We start from the raw sequence: 24,963 nt of genomic DNA, 5'->3' as shown, positions 1-24,963 counted from the left end.
TCAGGTTACGAAGTTTAAATGTCAGTGTAAACTCCTTGTACCCGATGATGACAAAACCTTGTCGAAACGTTGCACATTTGCTGTTATGTTAGACTTATATCAATGTTTTTTTCATTACTCATTGAAACCGTCTCCAAGCATTATTAGTCTCTAAGTGGGTTCCTCGTAATCGAATTCGAATTATCTCTGTATTTGGCATGTGAACGGATGTTGTATAAACTTCTGAAACTAGATCTTAGTAGAACTGTGTCTAAACCTGGGACAGTTAGGTTTGTTTTACCCATTAGCTATGGTAGTTCCATATGTTAACTTATGATTCCCTAGAACAACATAACCTTTAAGTCCTCATAGCTGTAAAGCAAGATTTTCCATTTGCAGGAATTACTCCTGATTCTAATTGTTTTTGCTTGGGGAGCTTGTCGCTTGTTTTAATGCTACTGTTTAATTGCGTTTATGTATCATGTATGCTGAATATCATGTTGTGAAATTGTTTCAAACTGTTTTATAGAGATTAGTGCTCCATTATGAGTTTTTTCATCCTTATTTGGTGATATTTTGTATTGTCTTTGTTCGATGCTTGTTAGTTCGGATGATTGTGTGAGGCCTGTGTATGATGTCGCTATATTGTGACGTCGTAGAATTTAATATTAAAGTATATGTTTAAAGATCACAGATTTATTCTTTAAAGTTGTTAGTTGGTTTTAATTTTAAAGTAAAGTCGGAAAGAGCACAATCCTGAAAAATAAAAGGGGGCGGAATTCGTGTAGCACATTTACTTGCACAAATATTTCCGAAGTTTCTGCTTTACCAGAATTTTGGCTTCAGGCATGAGAAACAGTACGCCTGTGACCATGTGCGTTCGCAGAAAATTTTCCAGAAAGGGGCAAAGTAATGTGAAATTGTGAATTGAAAAAAAAATAAAAAATCATATACATATGCTGAATGAATAAAGAAAAAAATATATATTTTCCAGGGAGGTGGACCAAGTGCCCCGTATGTTAAAAGCTTTCTTAAATGGAAAGTCTTACTGTGAGCAGTCACTCGTAGGTTCTTACTTTTGTGACAAAACCACTTTGACAAATTCATAGAAAATTTGTCAACTGACCCCATGCAGCAACAGGGTCATTTTGCCACTAACTGAAGCTGACTGAGTCAGTGATTATCAGTCCACAATTTTAACTTAGGTAAAATGACATAGCATAAGAAGACAGTAGCAGCCTTTATCATATATAATGGCTCCTCTTATTGTACTTCAACTTCTAAATTCTCTTGCACTTCTTAAAGTGCCAGAAAAGCAAGACGCATTCAACTCAGCTACACTTGCAGCGAACTGTAGGTTATTAGAAAAGATGGAGTCAAACCATGAGACAAGAGCTTCAGCATCCTGTCAGAACTGTTGATTAATAGCTGGGGCGATACAGTTGTCATAGTCAACATATCGAGAATAATTGAGATGTTTGCTTCAGGTGTGAACAGGCCGAACTGTTTGAATCATGTTCAAGTACTGAATAGGATGTGGCAGAACATATAGCAAAATTGAAAAAATAAAAAAAACCACAAAGCTATAAGAATTGAAAGGGTAGCTATTTAAAATAGTTTGTGCCAAGTCGAATTCAGTCACCAATTTGTGGAGACACAGTGAAGTCTCTGTGTCAGAAGTTGTGGCGGTTCGCTTTACACACACTGCGTCTGATATTCGTCTGTAATCATACAAAGATAACAGGTTGCATTTTTATTTGGCCCTGGAGCAGTCATGTCTTTACCTTGTAGTGTATCAGACACTTTAATTAAAGCTACCATTTACGTTAGCGAATACTAACTACATGTTGGTTAGCGGAGGTAAACTAAAGATGAGTGGAGAAGTTCAACACTGATTTACAATCAATTTGATCTCTCCCAGAACATGTAATAGTAGCTGATCCGGGTGCAAGCATAACAACGTGAGAAATGAGCATACTTCACAAGTTATCTTCTAGCATGGTTTGTGGAAGAGGTGAGCTGCAGCTCTGTGATAAGTTTATCAGATATCATTAAATCCTGGCCACTTTTATTGTAGTAACAGTGGATTGTAAATTGTTTGTTTGTTTGTTTTGTAATTAAGCGCAAAGCTACACAATGGACTATCTGTGTTCTGCCCACCACGGGTATCGAAACCGGATTCTAGCGTTGTAAGTCCGCAGACATACCGCTGTGCCACTGGGGGCGGATTGTAAATGTACATTTAGAAGATACAATATAAAAACTCGTTAACAGGACTTTGTATGTCAGCACAGGGAAACTGATTAATACACACTGCTCAGGTGACGGTGACACAGCTTAGTACTCACGCACGACTTTCCACGTCATACATTAGAAAAATATTTTTATCGGGGTGTATTCCAACGATATTGGCTGAAGAACATATTTACAATAGACCCATCAGTTCACAACCATAGCTCCGTGCCTTGGGGCCGTAGATGCGTTATAAAGGCGACTGTCAAATCCCACTATTCTGTCAAGCAACAGAAGCCCAAGAGTAAGCGGTGGGAAACGTTGACTAGTTGCATTCCTTCTAGGCTATCAGTTCTAAATAAAAAAAACTGGCTATGGCAGATAGCCCTTAAGTAGTTTTGCACAATACTCAAGAAGCAATCTTACGGTTCTTAGTGAGCTAGGATTCTGGTTTTGAAGATTGTACTATACTTAAATGGTATCGCGAATTTGTTGCTTGTTTCTTATTAGACACAAAGCTACACAGTAAAATATCTGTGTTGTGCCCACCGCAGGTATGGAAACTCGATATTTAGCCCCCAGACTTAACGGTGAGCCACCGCGTAGCATCACCGTACATAGCAAGCTCTCAAAAAAGGCTTCATATAAATGGTGTAATAAACAACCAGAAAGGAGGAAAAAATGAAAATAAGATCCATAAACGCATTGGATACTACAAAAGATTTTGATAATGTTTAAAATATTTACAAAGTCAATTCTATCAATAAATTTATTTTCATTTGTAAAAACGAAAGAAAAATATACATCCTATTACAACTTTCCATAAGATATTATAATTAATCTAAAAACAGTAATATCTTCATTTAATGGGATATATATACACAAGTTCAGATAAACATACAGAAACATATTACGGTGTGAACGAGACTGGTGTCCTTAAGGAAAAATATAATATGTAATACGTAAATTATTTTGTATCACCAAATTACATACATCACTGTACAAATTCTATCATTGCTGGTGAAAAAAAAAAACATTATGACTAAAGATGTGGGTTTATTCTACGTGGAGAACACAACTTAGATAACCCACGAAGCAGATTTACGTTAAGACAAGAACTAAAGACTTAACAATTCTAATCAGTTAAGATCCTGAGTACATTAGTGGAGGAGCATTTAAATAAATGCCGTAATATCCAAGAAATAGCCATTATTTATCTGTTTATAATAATCAATAAATTCATCGAATACATGGAGGAAATTATAGATTTTTAGGGCTTAAACAATCGAAACTTTTGATTTCGATAATCTATATACCAGACATACTACAAACAGAATTTGATAAGTTGAAAATGATGCCTTGTGTGTAGTCATCCGATGGGACATCGGTACTTTTACGGACTTATAACGCTAAAAACTGGAGTTTGATTCCCAGCAGTGGACACATCAGGTAGCCTAATATGGTTTTGCTCTAAAAATAAATGAGCGCCTTGTGTGTATTGACATAAATGTTTCTTTAATAATACTCTACTTAAGACAATACTGCAAAATCAAACTTAAGGAACTCTAAAACCTGCGCAATTTTATCTCGTAAAACCTTTTATACAATTTCGTCAACTATCCTCCAAAAATACAAGGAATAGGTCAGGGTGTTACTTCAGCCTACAATTCAGTTATTAGTATTTGTTTGAACTTGAACTTACTAGAGGTCACTGTAGTAACACTTTAACCTTTAATTGCACTTACAACAACATTGACGTTATTTATTCAGGGATTTTTTTCTTGACACTGCTAATCTTATTTGTCAACCAGAACTCAACCTTAAGAAAAGGTTCTCTCATTACAAAAAGAATTGTATGTATGATTAATCAAATTCTGAATATCAGATAGATGTAATTACAACTTCAAAGCTATTTACTTTCCAGTGTGTAATAAAACTATTAGAATTGCGCTTTAGCGTTTAGCTCTTCACACTTCATTACGTAGGCAATAATGTATTCAATTTTAGAATATTTTGTAGATGGAACGCAGAAACTCATTCATATTTTTCGAAATGGGCTATTTGTACTGTGCCCATGGGTATCGAAACCCGGTTTTTAGCGTTATAGGCCTTCAGACTTACCGCTGTACCACTGGGAGCATTCTTTGAAAACGAGGTTTCATCTTCTATATGTAACCCCTCAGATGGTTCAGCTGTAACTCTGAGAGCTTATATAGCTAACAACCGGTTTTCGATACCTGCGGTGTGGGCACAGTGTAGATAGGCTATTGTGCAGCTTTGTGATTAACAGCAAACAGATCCCTTCTTGACCTATCGTATTTTAAATACTAAATGTATTAAATTCTGTTAAAAATACAACAGCCACAACGCCACTTGCTATCGTTTAATTAAGGAATTAAAAATTTCATGGAATGCTACAATCTTTTCAAAAGTAACATGAATACATATTATTATTATTATGACTTTAAATTTGATAGAAAAGTAACTTACATACAAATTGAAATTATCGGCCGATCATTAGTATACCTTTAGCTAGCTATTGTAAGTTCAGTAACACCAAAGCCGGATTAAGATCACAGCAGACCCATAAATAACTTTAGTTTTGTGTCTCTCCTTTCTTCACAAGCTCTCTCTCTCTCTTTTCTTTTTTTTTATTGAAGTTTACCCATCAACTGAACTCTTTACCAGTTTTGATATTTTAAATGAGTACTGTTTCACCATTTAAATGTTAGAAAATTATCTGAAAAGGCTATCAAAAAAGAAGCATAACTACTGTGGGCTCATAGGCAATATGTGTACTCTGCATTTTGGCTAATCTTGCCCTATATAACATCTCGTAATTTAAGGTAGAGTAAAAACAGAAAAACGTAAATATATCATATCATATTCTAAATGGTAATATAAATTGCTTGAAAAAGCTATACATCTTTAAAATTATGCTACCTAATTATCTTCATTTATGGCTAAATATAAATGTGATGACTACAAGACTGTCTGTATTTCATGAGAAAAATGTTAGCTTTCTGTTCATGACTGTGGGTATCTGAGAATATTTTTCAAAGTCACGAGTATAAAGCCAATTGAAATGAGTGAACAATTTAATAACTTCTCCAAAACACCGCATTCTGTAACACATAAAGCTTGTCAATGTAATGGTCAATGAAAGAACAAATGAAGTTTAAGGATATTTTGCAAGTTATTTCCCATGATGCCTAAGATTGGTAATGTACTTTGAAACTGCATACTTCTGTAATCTATAGACATAAAGCGAACACTGGATGATTTTCCCTCAAATTTGTATCCTAGATAATATCAAATCAGTTTTAAAACTCACAATAAAAGAAAGCTTATTGATAAAAAATGAATGGCCTTTTAAATCTGTTCCAATCTTATTTTGTCTTAAACATATTTTGAATAAGTTTAATGGAAAGTTCGTTATACATTCGTACGGTCCAAAGACAACGTCGTGTTTCGGCAATAGATTCAGTTGGAAGAATCCTTAATTAATTATTAAAAGGAAAACCACACTGACCACACACACACAAACACATAATGTACCGTAGATTATCCAACGAAAACAAAAATCATCAAAATAGTATCAGTAGGCCTAAAATTCGTGAAAAAAGTTATGATAGACTGCTTCTTCTTAATTAATTCACTGCGGATTTCAGATGACAGATGAATAACAATATTTGTATGTCACAAATCAGAACTCATGATGATAGCCAAAAGTCTATCTGAAATGCAATTTATGTACTTGTTTGTTTCCCGATATTCGTGCAAAGCTAGTCAAGGGCTGACTGCACAAGCCGTATTAACAAATTTAATTTAGTATTATACATTGTTCTATCACTGATCTGCTTCAAGCGTATAATTTATTTTACGGCACTAATTAATAGAAAAAATATTGAAATCAGGTGTTGAAAAACTCATTTTATTGCACTCTGTACATAAAAATATCATAAGTGCATAGGAGTAATTAGCCTGTACTGGCAGCAATGTGTCACATAAACACACAAACGTTTTTTGTACAAAGTTTTGTAAGAATGAATAAGTATGAGGAAATACAATTGTAAAAATAAAAAAACAACTTCCCATTGCGATAGCAATTTTCGAAATTAGGCCTGTGAAGTAAGCTAGCACCTAGTGGAAGACAGAAAAGTACCATTATATCACATTTTCTTGAATTAATAACTACAATGTTTAAAGAAATGAACTTCTCCAACTATCAAATATTAAAAAATCCGATTACACATAGCTGAAGATGGATGTATCACCAGTAATGTTCTTTTCAAACCCCTTTTATTAGAAGTCTGTTTTAAGTGAACTTACATAGTGAAAACAATTACCATCCTCTTATTATGCTGTCTTATAACCTGCACAGCACAAGATAAGTGTTACTGTATGAGGCAAAATGTTCTTAGTATTATGTATCCACCTCATGCAAAAGTCTTAAGCATCTTATTAATTTTGAAATTGTTTCCATTTTCTCAAAATTTATGTTTTTATGTTGGTTGTTCCCATAGATAAATAATTATAGGGTTGTATTCTACTTTCTTCAGTCAGCTAACCACCAACTACAAATTTTAGGTTTTTCATAAAGTGCTATTTTTAAACTTGTATTGGTTATTTTTGTCTTTGTCAACTGTTTACTAAGGAACTGGACTGCTTTTACTTATCTGTTACCCACCATCATTATCTCTGTCTATAAGTTGCATATATCCAGCTGAAGAACATCAGAATGTTTTATTTATATGAACATGATCATTTTTGCTCTCCAGAGACAAATATGCATTATCAGAGTTTGAAAATAACTTGCTTGTTGAATATCTGCATAATAAATGTATTTGAACAGTGTGCTTTCAATCTGTAAATAATCTGCAATATGAATTTTCAACCATATGAGGTTGCTTTTTACTAATTTCAAATCACCTACATTATAATCATATTTAGATTAAGCAATATTGCTGCATAACTTCTTTATTTTAAAAGAAAGATGATGCAAAACTCAATTTATACAAAAAGCCATGTCTATCTAAACACACTCTTAATTGTTATTTACTCTTGTATTACTACGTACTGCAAATATGAGAAGCAACATAATTGGGAGTCATATATCATTAGTTGTAGAAACTATATGTTCATATTTACACAATTCTGCTATATACAAGTTTCTAACACCTTTAACTTCAAAAATGCAACACAGCTCATACTTCTAAGACACGCAGTTCTTCACACGAAACATAATCTGAAGATTTATATTAATTGTGTTAATGTAAAATTACAAAAATGCAAGCCATCTTAAGTAACTCAAAATGCTCAACCAATTCTTTAGATACAATGAAAAATATACATTATTACCCACCCACCCCCAGTTAATTCATAAAAAGGTGAAGGTATATTTCCAGATATTTCTAGAACTTCTAAAGAAAATAATTATAAGAAAATAAATAGTTATTAATATCATACAATTACCATGTGAACTTACGTGACATAAGTTTTAAAGATTTATTAGAAAAAACCCATAAGACAAAGTTTTTAGACTCAATACAACCAACACTAAATTATAAACATTAACATTCTGATTCCACAGTTGTCTAAATGCAGGGCAATGTCCTTACCACAATTTTTACAGGATTGTGAACTTAGTTTAATAGAATGACAAAAAAAATGGAATTAAACAGATTATAATGAGGTTACAATATGCTGCCTAATAAATTAGAGTTGACTTTGACAACAACAAAAATTTGAGTAAAACTAGTACTATAAAACTATTTAATTCTACAAAGATTAAGAAAACAACATATTTAACATTTTGATTTATATATATATATATACCAAAAACATAAATGTAATCATAATTTAAGACATAAAAATTAAAAAAGCCAAACCTTTCTCCTTCCTTAACTACATTAATTAAACATAAAAAGAAAGAATAACAATATAATCATTTCAACAATTTTATAACTATCATTTATATGTACAGATGGCAATAAATTTTCATTTCCTGAAATTTCTCAGATACTTCACTGAACATAAACGTAACTTTTAATACATAGACAAACACTATGCATGAACATCAATGTACAGGATTGGATTTTCTTTAGAAAAAACCTAGTCTCCTAATGTGTAATAAAAGAAGTTAACAAAAAAAAAAGAAAAACTGTGCAAAATATTTCTATCAATGTAAATGCACTTATTAAAGTAAAATGTATACATTTTGCTGGCATATGACATGATTAAGAAAAATGTATTACTCTGAAAAGTTACAAATCCAAAACGTTTAGTTTTAAGTAGACTAATGTACTCTAACTGTGTAGATAACAGTACAACCCTCATTTTATTCTTTATCTTATTTTTTCATTTCAAATTAAACCAACTATATTAATGCTCTAAGAATTTTTGCTTTAAGTTTGTTACTAGATAATACTTGCATCATTTCAGACAAATAGTATAAATCTTATCATAATTTTATTTAATATATGTTAATTTACATAAAGAAAAGAATCAAATATTGCAATCAGAAAGAATTAACTGAATTTCCTCGATTTAATACTTCACTATATTATTATAACAGCAACCGAGGGAATTAGTCTTACAATAAAAATGACAATGTAGTAAATGAACATCTTTCGTAAGAAAGCCAAATTGTTTTGAATCCACAGAATTTTCTAAAACCCAAACAACGATGTATATTTTGAAAGAGTAGTTTGGAATATGACTAAATAGACAGTTTTGTATCTGATATACACAAAAGTTAACATTGGTTCACAACCAGTTATTACCTGATGAGGCACAAAGGTGAAAAATATTGTTTCAAAAGCAAGGCCACATCTTGGGCTATCAGATGTCAGTATTTGTTTGATAGTTTAGTGCAACAAGGTTTGTTAATAAATGCTAAAGATGTGACCATGAAATATTCAAAAAATGTTATCATAATAGTGGATTTCTAAATTCTCCTTCACAAATTTATGGTACTAAAAATCGTTTTCATAATTTCTGGCAAAAACATGTATCCATATTGTGTCCTATTAAAGCATTGGATTGTACACTAGCAACCAGGAACACATTTTACTTGAATACTTTTTCAAAGATCCGTATAGCATCACAACAGTTTGACACAGTAATGACTTATCTAAATCATTTTCAATGACAAAATTGATATTTTTAACAATATTTGTGTCAAAATAAATAAGTGAACAATAACACTAATTAATAATGTTCTGGAACATATAATACACTTTTGAAAACATAACCTAACCCAAAAGTTATATAACACAATAAAGCATCTTAAAATAATATTACAATGCAAACTTTTGAACCTGTGAGATTTACTTAGAAAAATTAGTTAAATACATTTGTACAGGTTGTAGGATACACTACATGAAATTTAGTTTCAAAAGGTGCAACACAGTTGCTACCTATTATTTGTGCTGTGGCACATTTTGGCACATGGCACTCAATAAATCATAAAAACAAACAACTTCCTTGTTATTTCAAATGTCCAAAGTTTGTTACCAGAATACATCACCTCATCCAAGCTTTTAAAAAAACATTCCAAAGTTACAACCTACTTGTCACAACATTTCATTGAGGGGGTTTTATCCAATACATTTATACAAAACTATGAATTAATATTCCTGTACTTGTATATACAATTCCTTAATTCCTGTTGTATTTTTCTGTGAAAAATATTAGCTTATTTTCAGAAAAAAAAAAAAAGTCCAGCAACCCTAATTTGTATACCCTATATTTCTTGTGTATTTATTATTACATAAAATTATTTCCATCTGGAAAAAAAAAAATTCTACTTTGCTAACACATTAATTCAGTTTTAACTTAAATTAACTTTAATTTGACTGATTTGATTTACACACTAGAAGAGTTTAGAACCAGCCAAAGCACAGGCTTTCCCATTGTAGCACATTTGTCACTGCATAGTTCAACTAGCATACAATCATCCTTAATACTGAAACCAATGACCATAGGGAGGTAACAAGTCAGCAGCAGCCACTTTTACTTCTTATTTTATTATAATTTATGTTTGTATCTTTAATACGTGTGAGTCTGTGCGTAGCAGGTAATTTCTTACCTATATAAAGGTATTTCACCATGGTTTCAAACTCCTGGTATCAGTTTTAATTACCTTGGTAGTGAAAAATAACATACTTAAAAAATATTTTTTAATTTACAATCCAAAATCTTCTAAATGTAAGTATAAACGTACTCTTATAGAATATGACAAATATCTTTTTTACTAATTTATGGAAACAAATAGTATTTTCATTTAGCATTGTATGCAGTAGTTTTCACCTCCAAGAATGACACAGACATTTTACCAGGAGTTATGATGTCACAAGAGAAACCTGTACATTGAAAATATATTTATAATTACAATTTCATAATACCCAAATGAAGGAGAAATTTGCTGAAGTTCTGATTTCATAAATTACTGTTTTATAAAGTTATTTGCCCTTTACAAGGAACTACAGACATTTAATTCATAATTCTATAAACTGATCAAAAGCGTCTTTGATATAAGTTTTATCTTGGTGCTTGTTTTCTAAATATAACCGTTTGACTTTGTAATTACATTAACCTAATATATTTATACAGTTGCTCAATTAAGATGCAATTATAGCTTTTTGCTTTATTTTTTGTCTTCTGACATAGGAGTTGTTGCATCAGTTGGAATAATGTACTACTAAATTCACTCCAACACCTCTGAAAAATTTTTGTAACTTTAGTCTTGAGATCAGTTGGCTTATGATTAAAAGCTAGTCAGAAAAAAACAGAAAAAATCAATACAAAAAGTATATTATTTAAAAAAAATACTCTGTTAATGTGAAATATCTAGTGAAAAGTCAAACTTAGCTTATGTGCTTTCTATGTTTCAGAAACCATCTGTAATTTAAGAAGCAAAATTAAATACTATTTTTTTCATTTTTGTACCAGTTCATCAGTACAAATGATCCACCACCTCAAATCCTTGAAATGACTAGAAAACATTACTGTAGTATTCTTCCAAAACTCTCAATTTCAATAAAATCATCAGGTGTGTCCTCCCAACTGAGGTGCATGTGTTAAGGCCACAGACATTAGAAGAGGTAAGTCAGTGGGGTCAAACCCAAGCACAGCTACAGCATTGTCCAAACTATCAGGAGTTCTGTTGTCTGCAAGGTAAGACACTAAAGATTCACTGCGAAAATAAAGCTCCTGAAGCCTGTCTTCCAGATGCATCAAACACTGAACAATCATATAAGAAAAAAGATATATGTAAGTTTTAAATTATGAACAATATCCTAATAAATTAAATAATATCAAATGATCGTTAACTATGCTTTTTTGACAGTTAATATACTTTGATAATTATTTGAGAGTAGGAATAAAGAATAACATTAGTGAAAATCTGATGGTTCAAGTAGATAGAATGCTTTTCCAGTATTCTTGCAAAACAATTATATTATATTCAGGTCCATAAAGTTATGAAGATAAGAAATTCAAGGGCTATTCCAAAACATTTTAACGACTAACAGCCAAATTCCACAGACCTATAACAACAGCAAGCTACCTACACAGATCAAAATTAAAAATTAACCCATATATTAAATAATATAGCTAATATAATATAACAGTCTAACTAAGAGCTTGCAATGTCATGAAGCAAAAATGTATAAAGATTAGAATGCATTAGTTCATCATTTGAGTACTCTCACTGTTATTTATATTTTAGGCCCTAATCTCAATAATATCTCATGAAGTTCAGCCTTAATCCAAATACCAGGCTAACAATGAAAAATAATCCCAATATTAAAAACAATAAATGTACAAGTTAAATATTTTAATTAGTAATTTTAATGTAACTAATATTAAAGAAAGAACAGAATATAACTTTCAAACAAAACATATGAAAACTAGTCATTTGCTTAATGCACTATCACCCATTCCTCTTCTTTGAAATACACATTACCAATGAACATAAAACTTTATATAATCCTGCCTAACAATATCTATTGTCTAATGAAAGCCTGACAAATAGCCCTGATAGTATAACTTTATATTAGCTCAACATATGATATAATACATAAAGTTAAACCTTAAGAAGTACCAAAATGTATAAGTGATAACACTACATGAAAAAGGATCACAGTAATCATAAGACTTACAAAATGAATTTAAAACAGTGGTAAATATGACAGAGAATTAATAGAAATTAATGAAACTAAACTAATACCAAAATGGATACTATGTAAGGAACTGTTACATAGAGCTTTTATTAACTACAATGAAAGGTTAAACTAACAGGATATAAAACTAATGGTGGTCACCATAAAAAATTGTTCATTTCCACCTATGACAAAGATGTAATAATTCTGAAAAATTCTTGGTTTTCCTGTAAAATTATTAATCCTATAATATGCAGCAAGAAAATTTTTGAATCTACCACAGAATTAAATAAAACAATGAAAAATTAAGACAGGTGGTGTTTGTGGACTAATTAGTTTTCTTAGCCTAACAGAACAGTGATCATCTGTATACATGAGATATTAATACTTACAAACTCAGGTGACATCTTCAGTTTACACATCTGTATTAAGGACTCACACATTCCTGAAACAATTGGTGACATGCTCACCCTCAGACTACAAGATCCTGTTTTGTCTCCATCCTGTCGATTACTTGAAATTAAATGGACGCTCCTTTAGAAAAAAAACAAAAATTAGTATCAGTATTGACCTTGATATATTATAATTTTCTTGAAAGTTTGTTTAATGTTTCTTGAAATTTGTACAGGTTCTTTTATTCATATTTGTATTCCAACTTTTATGATACTTAAACCAGTATTAAAGTATTAATTTTCTAAATGTCTTTTCCTCCTCAATTATCAGTAACTGGTATCAACTATGATACTCTGATGTATATAAAACTTCTTACAATGAGCATTTAGCACTTACCATTGATCGGTGTCAGCTAAAATACAAACTGTCTCAGCTACAGGATCACCAAGCACAGGAGCCTGAACAAACAAATCTTATGCTTAGTGAAAATATTCTCCTTTATAAAAGTCTTAGCAGTGCTTCCATTTTTAACTATTTACTATATCTTTGATAAACATTAGATATATGTCACTAAAAGCAATATTAAGTAAGAGGCATTTATGTAGTATGTACATAACATATATTATGTACATATATCATTAAACAGAAAAAAAAAGAGTCATAAAAACAACAAATAATCTACTGTCTGTTTCAATGAAGAAAATAAAGATATTTAACACATTGTGCAACTTTGTATCTCAATAATTAATTAAACACTATCTTACGGTCTATTTATTGTTCACTCAAGACCCATGTATTACATTTCATTGGTAAAAAATTTCTACATTAACTTGGAAATATTTCCCACATATGATTTTCTGAGTGATGCATTTCATCTTATGAATTATAATAATTCTTGTCTAATGAACATGTGTAATAGACAACTAAAAACTAGAAGTAACTAGCTCTTCACAGACTGTAGTGCCTAACATCTGAGGTTAAGTATGTTATATTAAAAGGAGTTTGGAACATCACCACAGCATTAAACTCCATTGCAAGCTTCTAATCTTCAAAGCACACCATTTATCCTTGCTTACTTTTTATAATCCATCTAGTAACATAGTAGTTCCCAACAACAGTTTCAACAGAAGAATCCAATCACAAATAAATACATCAGTGCTGCATCCGGCAACTTGACCTTTATGTCTTCATATGGAATAGCATGAATATTCATTTCATTCTCCAGCTGCTTTAGGTATGTGACAGTTGAATGGGAAGTATGAATAGAAGCCTTATCTTGGTAAACCCATACCCTACTGGTCTTGTTTATAGATTGAGATCCTTCTTGATTATGTTGTGTACCATTGCCTGGGACACAGGAAAGGCTTTAGCACTGACCTCTCAACTGTTACAAAATGCTACACTTTATTTTGCGTACCATGGCTGGAGTACAACTTGTTTTAGGTCTCTTTTTAGATGGTCCTGGTGCCCCATGTTCAACCATATTCCTTTGTTTTCCATTTCCATTAAAGATAAAGGATATAACCCCATTTTGAAAAAATTAAATTCCTAATTTTAACAGATCTCTATGATATAAGTGTACACACATTTTGCATCAGAATGGGCTGTTACGTGCCTTTCATCAATTTTTTGGTGGCATCACACTATATATGAAATGTCAAATAATGTCAAACTGTAATTCTGATATGACATTCCACCATGCTTTTATATTGGCTAGGGTTGTCATGTGCCTTGATAGTTTGCATATTCCAAATCATTTTAATACAACTTACTCAACCCTTAGAAGTTTTTGGTATTTTAAATAAATTCCACTGATAAATAACTAAACTAATACTAATTTTGAATATAAGAGTTTTTTAGTTTATAAAGTTAATTTTTTCTTTAATGTGTGATTAACATAATGATCCAAGACATTTATTACCACTTAGAGCTATAGGTGGGAGATAATGTATTAATATGAACTGAAGAAATATTTGTAGAATGTACTAATATCCTGCAGATGTTAATTTAACTTTCATAGTCTTTGGCAACTTTAGACCTTAAAAGGGTATAAGAGATGTGAGGAAGTCTTTGATGTAAAAATGATATAAAAATGTTAATTTTATTTTATCATACACACTACTGTGCTTCTTGAGGTATGAAGATATATGTTAATATTATATAGAAAGAACATAATAAAGACATAATGTTGCTGGGTTATTTTCCAAGAATATTAATTTAAAATCACTACAGTAAAATTACAATTAAACCAAATCAAACCTAAACTAATTTCTAGTTCGCTCACAACTTGCATGATTAAAAACTTACATTTAGTCATTATTATTAGATTTGACCATTTTGGTGCCTCTGCTTTTATGCATGTTTTCACAATACGATAATTTCAAGAACTATTTACAGCATTCCTTGTGAATGTGGACTCCAGCAAATGTCAGAATTATAATTCTACATTCAGTCATTATTATTACACTTGAGACATTTGGTGCCTCTGCTTTTGAGTGCATCTTCAAAATAAAATAATTTCAAGAACTGGATAGAAGTAAATGATCTGACACATCATGTGATTATGACTCCCCCTCAGTGTTACATTAGTCTACTCAGGGAAGTTGTGCAACCTATGAACTAGATCAGCATTTCTCAAACTGTGGTCTGCAAGTCATGTACAAATTTTCAAAATATTAAAAAAATATACAGAATAAAAAATATTTTTTGCAAAATTAAATTTATATAAATTGAAATATTTAACTCTGGAATACAGCTTTTCATGTACATGAATTTTTTTTTCAAAACAAAAACATGGATAGGTTTGGTGATCCATGAGAAAATTTTAAATTATAAGGGGTGCTTGGGTTACTAAAGTTTGACAACTCCTACTATGGCCTAAATAAAATGTTTTTAATTGGGTACCAGTTTAATGTTGAATATTATTTATGATTTTATACAGCATTAAGTTAGAATGGCATTTAGAAGCCAAAATACAATATGAATGTAATTAGCAGAAATCAAATAACCTCAAAACCCAATAGAGGTAAAAATGTCAATTATGGCAGTCCTTGTGAATGTGGCCTCCAACAAGTGTCAGAATTCAGGAGTATAATAAATGTACAAGACTCTGTATTACCAATCTGCCTGCAATAACCATAATGTTACAGAAGAAGGCTATATGATGAAATTATGGGATACCAATCACAGAATACAATAAAAAAAAACCTCCTGTAGCTAATAACACACTCAACCTAACACAGAAATAAAGAAAATTTGGATATTTATCTTGAAACTATTGAAATAGTTGATTAAATCCATATGGGAGAGACTTGGACAAGTAATAACACACCAGCCTTTATAACAAGAAGACCCAGGATTGAATTCTAACTCCTACCACCACATACAATCTTTTTCAGAAGTTCCCCAAAGATATCAGCATGTTAGTAGCCAAAACATAGGATATAAATTAATTAGTAATTAAAAAAATACACCTAATGAATAACTAGATATAGGTGGTCACATAGGTTATTACCCATGACTATGAGATGAATTAGATAATTGTATGTTTGTGGATAGATTAATTACATTTAATGTTTCTTTAATATATTATGTCATAATAGAATAGTGGATGGTGTGTTTATTTATACATATGTTGATTAAAATTAACATTTTAAAACACTGAAAATGTATTTCTGACAGATACTTAGTTTGGCTCACATAATGGATTTCCTCAATTTGTGCTGCTCTCTATATTCACAATTTTTCTCTCGCCACTAGCCTTGAGGCTCTCACCTAAATTCACATATTTCCAACTCTCCACTAATAGGAGTGTGACACATCCTCTTAACACATCTACCTCCCTCCATACTGAAGTGTAAAATCATCACTTTGACATTGGGCAAAAAAGATAAACCAGAAGTAGGGAGAATGGGTGAGAAGTGTGAAAGGAGATAAGTAGGTATCGGTACTAAATTTTCAGTGCTGGAAAATTTACATTCCAATACCATACCATAACTCCACTCACATAAGAGCTATAATCCCACCTTCAAATGGTGGAGGGACCAGTTCATAAGTTACCTAGATGAGCCCCCCCTTCAGAAAGTGCTCAAAGAAAACCCATGGTGCATGACACCTTATACCTTGAAAATATAAGGGCACACTGGTAGATAACTTCATCCCTTCTGTACCAGGATATACTGTAAAGATACATGTCACCAGGTCGAGCTGGAAAGAAGCAAGTCCTGTAGGTAAAATGGAGATGCTTCATGTAGAGTGGCTAGGGTATGACGGACCACACATGGTGAGTCAACTCCAATCCGAAACTAGGCAGTATCAGAATTTTTTGGTCAGTCTGTACAAGAGGAGGGTCCCAACCATCTTCACCTCTATACCAAGAAGCAGAAAGGAAAAGCAAATTTCATTAACTGGGTAAACTCCAGTGGAAAATCAGGCAGCATCAGGAATTTTTCATACAGTCCATAGTAGGAGAAGGGGCCCCTATCAACCACATGTGTGATGTTTTATGTTGGCTGGCCCTGCACTGATCCAACACCACACTGCCCAGAAACCAACATCCAGGTGGCAATAGGATTGGGGAAAGCCAGTCAGAGGAGGTGAACTGCACATAGCAGATCTGTCTGTTCCAAAATCAGGCAAAGTTAGGAATTTTTCCATCCATTCCATGGTAGGAGGAGGTTACACACAACCTACACCAATGGAACTCTACCACCCTACTCTCTACTGAGTGGAATCTGTCACACCCAGCAGAAAGCCTCCATGGTCCACCACCATAGCAGCTAGGAGCTGGAAAGTAGCAAGGACTCCTATAATCCACTAGAATGGGGGGGGGAGCACAGTGGGAAATCCAAAGGAATGGAAAATCACAAGACTGTGCAATGGGTGACCATGAAAACCCTATTTTAAAAAGCAAACCTGTTCAAGGCCTGGGATTGACAGCAATCCCAATTCTGCTTTACAGTTGGTACAGTCTGTAATGGACTATATTTATGAAGCAATACACTGTGAGAAAACACTGAGTGTTCTTGTAGAACACCCCATCTCTTTAGCGAGTGTTACAGACCCTAATGGTCTCTTGGTGCAGACTTAACGTTTAGTATATCCTGGCAGGCACTGCCTGCCACTCAGTAAAATCCTGAGATGTAGAAATGGACCTCTGTAAAGCTAAGGTATAAATAGAAAAAATAACTTACCCATTCAGAGCTGGTACATGGTATGAAGAATGGGACAAGAGGTAAATAATATCCAAAAAAAGAAAAGATGGCCGGTAGATGAAGATAATGTGCAAAGAAAGTATATGGAGCAATCCACATGCCAGCCCACACAGTCTCTACCAATGGATGACCAAAATGGAGTAGCCAGAGAGAGAGAGAGTAAGGTGTTGGATTTGGCAAAAATGGAGATCTGAATTTACTTCTATCAAAGCATAGGCTAGATAGCTGAGCTGCTGTAGCCATCACATAAGGGTAATGGGAGAATTATCTTGGAGGAGATAAGGAATTTTAAAGAATAAATATACAGGAGCATGAACTTTGAAAAGGAGCAGTGTGGGCCAAATAACAATGAGTCACCTGGATGGGACAGAGAAAATGCTCCAGATTAGAACAAGATGTTTTAGGGAGAAAAGCATGAGTAGGATAACAAATAATATAAAAATTATGGAAAATAATATGAGAATCATGAATGGCATACACGTCAGATTTCCTACAGCCATAGGCAAAAGGAAAAAATAGGACTTAAGCAAAAGAAAATACAAGGAACATGAGATTAAAGGATCACAGAGAAGAAGGGTAAGGGTGTGGAGAACAACATTCAGGACCAAATCAGGAAGGACTGCTAGATGAAGAGGATGAAGGTGACAATAAGAACAGGAGAGGAGAATACATGATGATAATTAGAAAACTTGAAAGTAGTAGGTAGAGCTGCCCTGTAACCAGCAATGATTTGTTTGTGTGAAATTATGCACAAAGCTGCACAATGGGCTATCTGTGCTCTGCCCACCACGGGTATTGAAACCCGGATTCTAGCGTTGTAAGTCTGCAGACATACTACCGCTCTGCTACTGGGGGGCACCAGCAATAATCAAAAGCAATAAGCCTTAGTTGGACAGCCATGTGAAAATTCAGAAAGACAGGGAGCAATGAGCAAAAGTGATAAGCCTTGGTTGGACAGCCATGTAAAAATTCAGAAAGATGGGGAACAGAAGGACAGGAAGGGGAGAAAACATGACACAGAGACCAACTATGTGTGCCTATTTTGTGGACAAACAATGAGGGAGGAAGAACAAATGGAGTGAGAAAAAAGGAAGGCTACATGTGAGGAGTCTGGAACATCTCGCAAGAGACCAGACAAAAATTACACATGAAGCCAGAGTGACCACACAGATGGATGGGAGAGAGAGGAGTGAGGTTGAAGGTGTAGTGAGTGTGACAGATGTAGAAGAAGAGAAGGAGAGGATCAGGGAAGGTTCAATGAAAGAAATTACAGCTGAGCCAGCCAGTGCAGAGAGAGCAGGAGGACTTGACACAGAATGATCTGAAAGAGGGAAAGGACATGAGGGAGAAGATGAATAGGAGGGTAGGCACAGAGAAAATAGTTGTATCAGTCCTGACCGAATGCATCCACAGTAAGAGCTGAGGGATGAGAAACCAGGGACCAGAAAAGGGGATGTGTGCTGTTGAGACAAGTGGCAAAAACATCTAGAAGAGGAGTGCCCAAATGAGAGCACAGTCCCTGGGAAACCAGAGGATCAAAGGACCACAACATAGGTAGTATCTTGTTGGGCCTCAAAAGACAATCCAGGACAAGATGCAGGGCACCTGGAATATGACAAGCTATTAGATATATAGAATTGGTCCATAAAAGGAGGTTGATGGTGTAGAAACTGGTTGCCCCTCTGGAGATTGATATTGGAAGAAAAAAAAGATTTGGCTATATGGATCATCATTGGACTTCCACAAATCATCATAAGAAAATGATTCAAAGTCTGATATACTGCCAAAAGCTTTAGGAGAGTGATATGAAGGGACAAATCATTGTGAGACCACTGACCCAAAATCATTGAGAGTTGAGACATAACCCCTATCTTGCTAAGGAGGCATCTGAAAACAGATGGAGACCTGGATGAGAAGAAGAAAGAGGAACACCCTCCATGGTATTTGCCGTATCAATTCACCAGGCGAAGACTTTGAGTAAGGAAGGAGCAAGGAAAATGTTGAAGGACAAGGGAAGCCAAGTAAGTAGACATTGATTATGTAGAGTCCATTGTAGATGTTTAAATGAGCATGACCCAAGGGGATATGGGATTCCATGGAAGCCTAATTCCCCAAAAGAGAGAAAAGGACAGGATAGTACATGGGAAACTAATTGCTCCATGTCCCTCAAAAGAAAGGAGGAAGGCTGGGCCCTGTGGAGATGTGAACAGAAAAACACCCAAATGAATGAGAAACTAAACGGGTGTTGACCAACCAACCTAGATTCGCTGCCTCCTGAAGTAGAGGAGGATGGATGCAAGAGGCTTGTTGGGATGGAGCCAAAGAAGAAAAGCATCCGACAAATCAACTTCAGTCATCCTAAGACTTGGGGCAAAAGATCACCCTAGGATGAAAAAATTCCCCATGGTAAAACAAGGGAGGTCAAGAAACCAACTGAAACATGAGATGACTAAGACTGGATGCCTAGCTACAAATCCCTTGGGAACCATAAAAAGATGGAAATAAATCCTGGAAAAGAGTAAAAAACCCAACCAATGGAGTCTTGAGCCATTAAGTCCACTCCTGCCACAGATGTTGGCAAGAAACATGATCCCTTGGAGGAGGGAAAGTAAGGAGAACAGGAGACAATGAAAGAGGAGAAGATCAAACGAAGGGTAAAGCTCTCTGACAGAACTCTCATGACTCAAAAATCAGCAGCAAACAAAGGGAAAAGGTCCATAAACCTAAGTAAGAAGACCCCACTAACCCTTAGCCTATTGAATAGTCACTGCCAAGACTGACAGCACTGAAGTCTACAAGCAGTTGGGGATAGATGGGAACAGAGGAACAATAAGTAGTGGCAGGGGAAAAAGGAGAAGGACAAGAGATAGAGAGAGGCAAAGAAGGAGCACAAGAGAGATGGTAAATCTGTGACAATAAAGAAGAACTTAGGCATACAGCCCAAACCTGTGACCCCAGAGAAACAAGCACACCAGTAAAATCACACAGGCAGAAGAAAGGACCCAGATAAAGGCATTTGAGAGGAAAGGGAAGCAAAAGCACTTGGGTAACAAGGGCATCATGCCCAAACAAACACTAGCAACAGATCAACAAATATAAAGGGATAAGGCCAATAAACACACCACTGTAGAGAAGATAAGTGAACAAGCATCCACCAAAAATATCTCAGGGGAATGGTGGCTTGCCACAGAAAGAAGGTGAATGGAAGAAAAATAATGGAAAAGTGAAAGACAAAGGTGGGAATACTTAAGCCTAAGAAAAGATGAACAAAGACAGAGGATCTAACCTCCATGTCTGAAGAAAAGACCCCAGAGTTTAGGAGTTGAGAAAGGCAATACAGCATAAAGTTGGGCCTATTCATAAGAGGTAACAAAGGAAGGAGAATGCATGCACCAAAGTAATGATAAAAGTAACTGAATATCTGTATATAAAGTAAAAAACATAAAAGAAGAATCAGGGAATGAATTACAAAGAGAAAGAATGAAACATGCCCAAGAAACCTAGTCCCAAAATTACAAAAGAGGTTTAGGTAGCTTAGAGACAACATGGGCATAAGATTAGGTAAAGGGAGGTAGTGGGGAAAAAACTGGCAAAATCCCTTCTGTCATGAACGAGAAACAGAGGCAGAGGTATGTCAGGTTTAAAAGAAGGCACAGACCACATGAAATAATCTACCACTCAAAAGCTGTAACTTCTCTCAACAGACAAAAACAAACCTGATGCCATTGTAGGAGTGGAACTAGCGTGAACAATGTCTTGTTGTCTCACACCAGATAAAGTGAAGGTTAATGATACTCATGAAATAATAATGTGGAAATAAAAGGCCATAAAATCTATAAGCCCAGAAAAATGTTGGAAAGTATAAATCCAGCAAGAAATACTTCCATAACAAGCAATGTCTGTGTAGATACATCAACTTATCAAATGCCTATAGCTGAATAGTTCCTGAGCAAAAAAAAGAGACCTTGTTACACATGAGTGTCAAATTAAGAAGCAATGATTGTAGACTTTAGTGTACAGGAAGTCACCTGCACTAGGAGGGTGTATTGCATTCCTATTAGTGTCAAATTAAGAACTGATGATTGTAGACTTCAGTGTAGAGGAAGTTACCTGCACTAGGAGGGTGTATTGCATTTCTATTAGTGGAGGGTTGTTAAATGCTAATTTGCATGTTACAGTACAGCAATATCACATGGAAACACATGAATTTAGGTGGGAGCTGCAAATCTAGTGGTGAGCAAAAAACTGAGCTTATAAAGGGCAACACAAATCAAGGAAAGATATTATATGAAAGGGGGTAAGTTTTTGTATCAGAATATGCTTTAAAAAAATTGACAGAGGGTTTAAGTGAATAGCCTTCACTCTACTCAGCAGTTTACAAAAAGAGGTAAACAAAAAGTTGGTGATAAGTGCTGCTAGTTGGTTGCCTTCCCCGTAGTCAGCAGTTAAAAAAAAATTAGACAATCAGGTATATACAATATCTCAAGCCTGATACTGGCATTTCACCCTTATGAATGTTCCAGTGGCTGCAAGGTATACAAGATGCAAGGGAATTCACTTTAAACAAGCATTTGGTTGCTGTTAACAGCTCCACCTGAAAACTAGACCTAGTGTGATATGCAGGTATGTCATGTGTTTTCTACCTGCTTTAGTTATATAGGAATTACAAAAAAAAATTTGGTTGTTTAGTTTTCATGCTATAATGGCAGAAACACATGGCCAAGAAAGTCGTTAATATTATCTTGTTATAGTTGCATTGTTTCTTTGTTTTCAATATTAGGTAATGTTTATTCTTCCTGAGATGATGTTGCAGTAATATCAATAGCACCTGGACTGAATGTATTAAAACTGTAATATCCTTTGCTGCCCGGGTTGACGATGACTAAATGCAACGGTCAATCTGTGCTGTGAGAGAACAAATGCCATAAAGTGATGCTGTCTTTAGCCAAGTTCTACTAAGAGATCATCAAGTGAAAACTAACCTCAATAAAATCATGTTTTAGTTCTATGGAGATTAATTCTTATGAAAGAAAGCCATGGAGCTAAACACAGTCTGGTAGAAGCAAATATTATTCCAGCTGCACTTGTACACATACTGTGCTTTCTTTTTATTTTTGATAATAAAGATACTGTTCTTCCACACTCATTATTTTACACAAAGAAACTCAGTCAAGTTATCAACTACAGAACCCTTATTTGATGAGTGAACATGTTTTTTTATTGTAGGTTTGCCTATCTGATACTTGTGGGAAAATACATTTTATCTGAAAAATAGCACAATACATATGATACCTTAGGCCTGATATAGACATTTCACCTTTATGAATGTCTCAGTGACTGCAGGGTATGCAGCAGGCAAGGGAATTCACTTTAAACCTGGGCACAAAGAACTAACTAGATATGTGTGTTGTGTGTTGTGTGTGTGTGTAGTAAAATGAAGAATAAAACTACCAAATATACATTACACATGTTTATTGTACATATTGATATACTTATATTTTTGAAAAATTTAATGACAAGTGCTATATACTTCCACTTAATATTTCTAGCTTTTTTTTTCATTCTAAACATGCTTATGGCAGGCTCATATCCTTAAAATGTATGCAATTTGAATTCAGTTCAAGAACATTTTCATTTATGGTATGTTTTTCAAATGCATTGTGAACAAAAATATTGCTGTACATGTTAATATTAATGTCTTATGAACCCAAATACTTTACAATAATGGCAAAAATCAGGAAAATACATTGAAAACAAATGATAGTAAACATGTGTGTATGTGGCAACCCTTAGTAGCTGTACGTGTATTGAGATTCTGTATGCAAATGGTCATTTCCATCTGGGAAAGTTTTCATTGTAAACTATAAGTTTAATATGAACAATCTTTATGACTTACTTTCAAAAAATCATAATTTGTTAGATCAAAATTACTTATCAATAAATTTTAATGATATAAGATGCAAAATATATCAGCCTTTTCACTAAACTTGTAATATTTTAACATTTATTGCTAACTTTCAAGAGATGACAAAATATGATTTTCAGTAGCCAAAATAATAAACTTCACATACAACTTTTGTAAAAATTGTTTAGTTTCATGAAAATACTACATGAGTAGAAAATACAAAAATATAGTGGCATATGTAAATATAAGAATGTTGACACTTTTCTACTTTGATGGATTCAACATAAGTCTGTATTAAAAAAATTGATCATGTAATCTACAAATTCTCATAAATAATTCTACAGGATTATATATTCTATCTATAGAGAAATCAACTGATCTGTTTTCATTCCTGAAAGGGACATTGATTTACAACATAACAATTCTTAAAATTACCTGAGTGGAAGTGACTAGGTCATTTCTAATGTCCACATCACGTACAGATCCTTTGATCCCCTGAAGACAAAAGTCTGTCATATAATGGTCTGAGACACCACCAAATAAAGACCATCCAAAAGTACTCAAAACTTTGTCTTTTGTACCTGCCTGCTTGCTTTGCAACCTATCAAAATATTTTATACTGACAATGGAAATTACAGTAACAGCTGCAAAGTGTAGGATGAAATATCATGTGCTTACACACACTGTTTCAATGACTTTTGAATATGCAAATATTTCTATGAAATGAGACAATACTAGCCAACACAAAATTGTATTAGTCTAAAATGTAAAGAATATTCAGGATTTTTAAAAATCCTATTATTCTCTGAAAAAGTAAGCCCTATGTATTCAAATCGATTATGAGGAACCCACTTTGAGACTAATAATGCTTGGAGATGGCTTGAATGGGTAATGAAGAAAAACTTTAATATAAGTTTAACATAGCAGCAAATGTACAATGTTTCGACAAGGTTTTGTTATCATCAGCTACAAGTAGTTTACACTGACACAGATATATATATACAGAATAGAACAAAGAGGTCACATGACCGGATACTGTTGCAAGACTTAGGAGAGGTATCTTGGCACCACAGGG

At 33.7% G+C, this 24,963-nt stretch overlaps 1 protein-coding gene across 6 annotated transcripts in view; it reads right to left on the bottom strand.

The window, feature by feature from the left end:
* Positions 1 to 8,155: 8,155 nt before the first annotated feature.
* The window catches only part of LOC106469845 (folliculin-interacting protein 2-like), a 101,617-nt gene continuing 84,809 nt past the window's right edge, over positions 8,156 to 24,963 (bottom strand). For 4 of the 6 annotated variants that reach the window (XM_013930389.2, XM_022398640.1, XM_022398706.1 and 1 more), the window contains 4 exons: positions 24,324 to 24,489; positions 13,167 to 13,228; positions 12,770 to 12,911; positions 8,156 to 11,457 (listed from right to left, as the gene is read on the bottom strand). In XM_013930389.2, coding sequence (XP_013785843.1) covers positions 11,263 to 11,457; positions 12,770 to 12,911; positions 13,167 to 13,228; positions 24,324 to 24,489 — 565 coding nt within the window. In that variant the 3' untranslated portion in view covers positions 8,156 to 11,262. Of the gene's footprint in view, positions 11,458 to 12,769; positions 12,912 to 13,166; positions 13,229 to 24,323; positions 24,490 to 24,963 lie in introns of those variants that run through there. The other 2 variants (XR_002613003.1, XM_022398827.1) reach the window with 2 other exon arrangements.

Source organism: Limulus polyphemus, unplaced genomic scaffold, assembly GCF_000517525.1.
Source record: "Limulus polyphemus unplaced genomic scaffold, Limulus_polyphemus-2.1.2 Scaffold3, whole genome shotgun sequence".
In the NCBI taxonomy this organism is placed as follows: Eukaryota; Metazoa; Arthropoda; class Merostomata; order Xiphosura; family Limulidae; genus Limulus; species Limulus polyphemus.
The sequence above is the reverse complement of the archived record's forward strand: the minus strand, read 5'-3'. Positions and strand labels throughout refer to the sequence as shown.